This window comes from Cyprinodon variegatus, unplaced genomic scaffold, assembly GCF_000732505.1.
Source record: "Cyprinodon variegatus isolate N-32 unplaced genomic scaffold, C_variegatus-1.0 Scaffold138, whole genome shotgun sequence".
NCBI lineage: Eukaryota > Metazoa > Chordata > Actinopteri > Cyprinodontiformes > Cyprinodontidae > Cyprinodon > Cyprinodon variegatus.
In genome coordinates this window covers 1,187,324-1,191,174 of record NW_015150591.1, presented here as the reverse complement: position 1 = coordinate 1,191,174, position 3,851 = coordinate 1,187,324, and the positions used below count along the sequence as shown (strand labels likewise).

The 3,851-nt window shown below is 37.4% G+C and overlaps 1 protein-coding gene across 1 annotated transcript in view; it reads right to left on the bottom strand.

The window, feature by feature from the left end:
- The window catches only part of hmcn1 (hemicentin 1), a 175,905-nt gene that overhangs the window by 46,810 nt on the left and 125,244 nt on the right, over positions 1 to 3,851 (bottom strand). The window contains exons 73-78 of the mRNA XM_015376644.1: positions 3,206 to 3,327; positions 2,907 to 3,071; positions 2,658 to 2,765; positions 2,124 to 2,261; positions 441 to 575; positions 68 to 337 (exon numbers count right to left, since the gene is read on the bottom strand). Of these exons, the coding sequence (XP_015232130.1) occupies positions 68 to 337; positions 441 to 575; positions 2,124 to 2,261; positions 2,658 to 2,765; positions 2,907 to 3,071; positions 3,206 to 3,327 (938 nt within the window). The remainder of the gene's footprint in view (positions 1 to 67; positions 338 to 440; positions 576 to 2,123; positions 2,262 to 2,657; positions 2,766 to 2,906; positions 3,072 to 3,205; positions 3,328 to 3,851) is intronic.

Sequence of the window (3,851 nt, the reverse complement as noted above, 5' to 3'; positions counted from 1 at the left end):
TATATTTGAGAAGTATGAAAAATTAGTTTTCATTTAACAACCGTAAGGTTGAGTAGTTAACACCTACTCTGTACAGTGACTCTTATATCCAAGCTGTCAGTTCCTGCAGGATTGGCAGCAGTGCAAGTGTATTGTCCAGCATCGCTCTGTTGAACGAAGGCAATCTGCAGGGATCCTGAGCTCAGCACCCGCTGGCGTATGGAGTTGATCAGCAGCTGCCCGTCTTTATGCCATGTGATGGAGGGTGGAGGGAAGCCTGCAGCCTGGCATTGAAGGGTCACAGAGGAGTCCAAAGGTGCAAGGTACTCCCTGGTGTCTGGATGAATCACTGGAGCCACTGCAGCACACCATGCAGAGAGTAGATATCATTTTTATGCACTTTTTTTTTGTTTTTAAACAGACTTGACTGAATATCTTGATTAGGCCAGTCTGTAACCCACCTTGTACTCTCAGTTTGGTCTTGCCCAATGCAGTGCCTGCAGAGTTTTGTGCCACACAAATAAAGGTTCCAGAGTCTGACAGAGATGCCTTGGAGATCTGGAGACTTCCATCAGGAAGAATAGTGTAACTTCCACCTAATGCAAAGCATGAGTTTGAGTGCCGTGTTCAAGTATTTATACCTTTTGAAACATATGTGAACACATTAAAACACAAACTATGTCTTTTGAAGGGATTTTATGTCCAATTGAAAGAGGATGCATTTTTTTTTACAAATGAAAATCTATCCTTTTATTTTCAGTGTACCCCAGTATCACAACATAAAATAAAACATCTAATTAAAAAGCAGAATTCAACACATTACATTGATAAATCTAAGAGTTCTGGATGGTTTGCAGGAGATCAATACTAAATAAACTAAATGAGGACTACTGTATGGGTGGTCATACACTGATTTTTCAGTCTTGCGAGAATGTTTTTAGATCAATATAAGTTTCAGCTTTATCCAGGATGTAACAAGGGGAGATTATCCTCTCCGGACCACCTCACAAATCAGGTCAGCTCAAAATCAAACATGTTTGAAATTTAGTCAGCCCCTGAGGTAATCGTGAGGATATCCTGCTGTTGAAGCAGGGCTATAAATGTCTACAAGCCGATTTACCTTAACTATGCACGCTGCGCATGTGCAAACAATTGTTCTTCTTCCCTTACTTTACTTCTGGATGGATGAGTCCCACCAGCATCACTCTACACTACAGAGGCAGACGTGTAGGTTTTGGACATAAACTGTAAGCTGTCTGATTGCATCGGAGCATGGGGCCGTACAGTGTAAGTACCAATATCATGAGCTGAGAACTTTCATAAGCTTCAGTTTCATAGTGCAGTTTGAGCTGTAAGTAAGTACAATGTGTAAAAATATTGCACAAGAAGTGAGAATTAGTTTTTTTTATTTCAAGGGCAACCTTCTCATTCTCTTGGCAGATCATCTTATTCACCTGGTTGAATTAAGGGTAAATACTCTTATTTTAAGACATTTTTTTTACCAATTTATAAATGATTTGTTGCGGTAAAGTTTTGCATCCCTTATGGAAAACATTTCATTACAAACCAGAAATGCAAAAATGTTTCACAAATGCACAAATGTTTTAGAGACCAACCAAAGAAAGAAGTGACCAAAGGGGACTATGGGAAGCTGCAGAAACCCTCAGCTCAGAAGGAGGAAATTGCTGATTGACCAATTATTAGTTGTACAATCAAATAATCATGAAATATTTTCAACAAGAACTACAGAAAAAGAGAAAGAAAGGAAAGCATGCATATGGGAAGCCAACGAAACGTGGACATTTTGCACTTTTTGTTAGATCAGACAAAAATATATTTCCTCTATCTACATAAACTACAGCCGCTGTTATTTTCTCTACCAAGTTTGTGAGTTTTGTTGTTTGTCTTAAACAGATTAATGCTTTAAAAACACACTGTGACTTTCCTTTTTAAGCATGAATCAGTCTAAAGAAGAAATAAAGCCACGCGTCTCCATGAGCACTCCATCCCCAAGGTGAAACCTGAAGGGACTCTAACAGAATCATGCTGTTCTGAATATTCTTTTTCAGTAGAACAGAAAAAAAGATCAGAGACAAGCTGGAAAAAGGGTCTGGAGGTATCAGTACAGTTGACGGAGTGTTTACCAGAGGTGGGAATGTTGATGCCCTCCTTTTGCCAGGTAATGGTGGGTCTGGGTGAGCCTGTGGCTTTGCAGGGCAAAGTAACGGGGGTGTTGTATATCACATCCAGTGTGGAGGGATTGAATTGGATCACTGGGAGTTCTAAGGAGATGAACATATCGTAAGAACAATGATAGTGCTGCTCATCAGCTATAATACCTTAAAGTAAAAAACTAATTTTGATTTTAAAGTTGCTATAATGGTTGTAATTATTATCGTTTTGTTTCCAGCTTCAGAATACTAGCTTTAAAGTAAAACACATATACAAAAATTCAGAGATGTTTACACACTTTAAAAAATAAGATAATTGTCAAATATTTGCTAATTGCTTATTAACCAGATTTCAAGTAAGAGTCTTATCATACTTGGAAATGTAGCAAACAAATGCATCATGTTACATTTCTTGCTAAGAAATATATATATGCTCTATTTTGATGTCTTTAAAATAATCTTGAAAGAATTTATTAAGTTATAGCTTGTTATGGTCAGTATATTTACCCTGTACAGTAAGCTGCACATGTCGTTGAGTGGAGCCTGCAATATTTTTAGCCGTGCAGGTGTAGCGTCCAGCATGACTGAGCTGAGCAGAGGGGATTTCTACATGACCTGAGTAAAGATAAACGTACAGAAATTGCAGAGAAATCAACATAAAAAACATATTTATGCTTTAAAATGACATTATTTAGAGGAATGTCATTTAAGAAAGACTCAAATTGATAATAATGTTTTCATAAATAAAGATTTGACCTGTTGGCAAAATGCTGTATCCTTCCCCCTTATCCAGTAGCTTCATGCCGTCTTTGGTCCAGTGGATTGCAGGTTCTGGCACTCCGGTTGCAGTACAGGCGATGACCACTGGGGACAGTCTGGTAGCAACTAGATCTGTAGGTTCATCTGCTATAGATGGTGGAACTAGAGCAACAGATACAGTAAAAAATATTATATTTTGGAGAGAAAATACCTTTAATGTCTTTTGATTCATTGCAAAACAAAGTCAGTCTAACTAATGACAAGATTCATGATCTGTAAATAACCGTTTTTCTCACCATTAACAGAAAGAGTAATGGATCGGGATTCCTCTCCTGCTTCATTAAAGGCCACACATTTATACTCTGCACTGTCCTCTACTGTTGGAGCCATAATCACCAAGGAGCCGGATGAGAGTAATCTGAAAAAAATCAACAGAGATAAACGATTTTAAGAAAATAAGTTTTACTTGTTTTTTGTATGTTGCACGTTTCAGTGCCAAGACGATTTAAAGGGCTGTACATGAGAAAAAGAAAAGCACACTGCATAGAAGAAACACATATAGTTATAGAGACTAAAATGAGCCAATTAAAATAAGTGGATTATGTATTTAAAAAAGATAAAATGATGATTAATTCAAAATAACAAAAGACAAACTGACTTAGAAAATGGAACATAATATATACAGGAAACCTAACTATTAATGTTTAGATGGCACAGTCAAAGGCCAGTCTAAAAAAAAGTGTGTTTTAATATGAATTTAGAGCAACTGAGGACTTTGGTGCTTTTACAGTTTTCTGGGATTTATAAAACATTTCTGGTAGAGTGGGGTTTAAAGGCTACAGTCAGATGAGGGTTTATTAGCCTGCTGACTGGGGCAGATGAGTTCATGTTAATGTGTTTGCTGATGATCTCAGAGAAGAGAGATTCTCTGTAATTTATAGC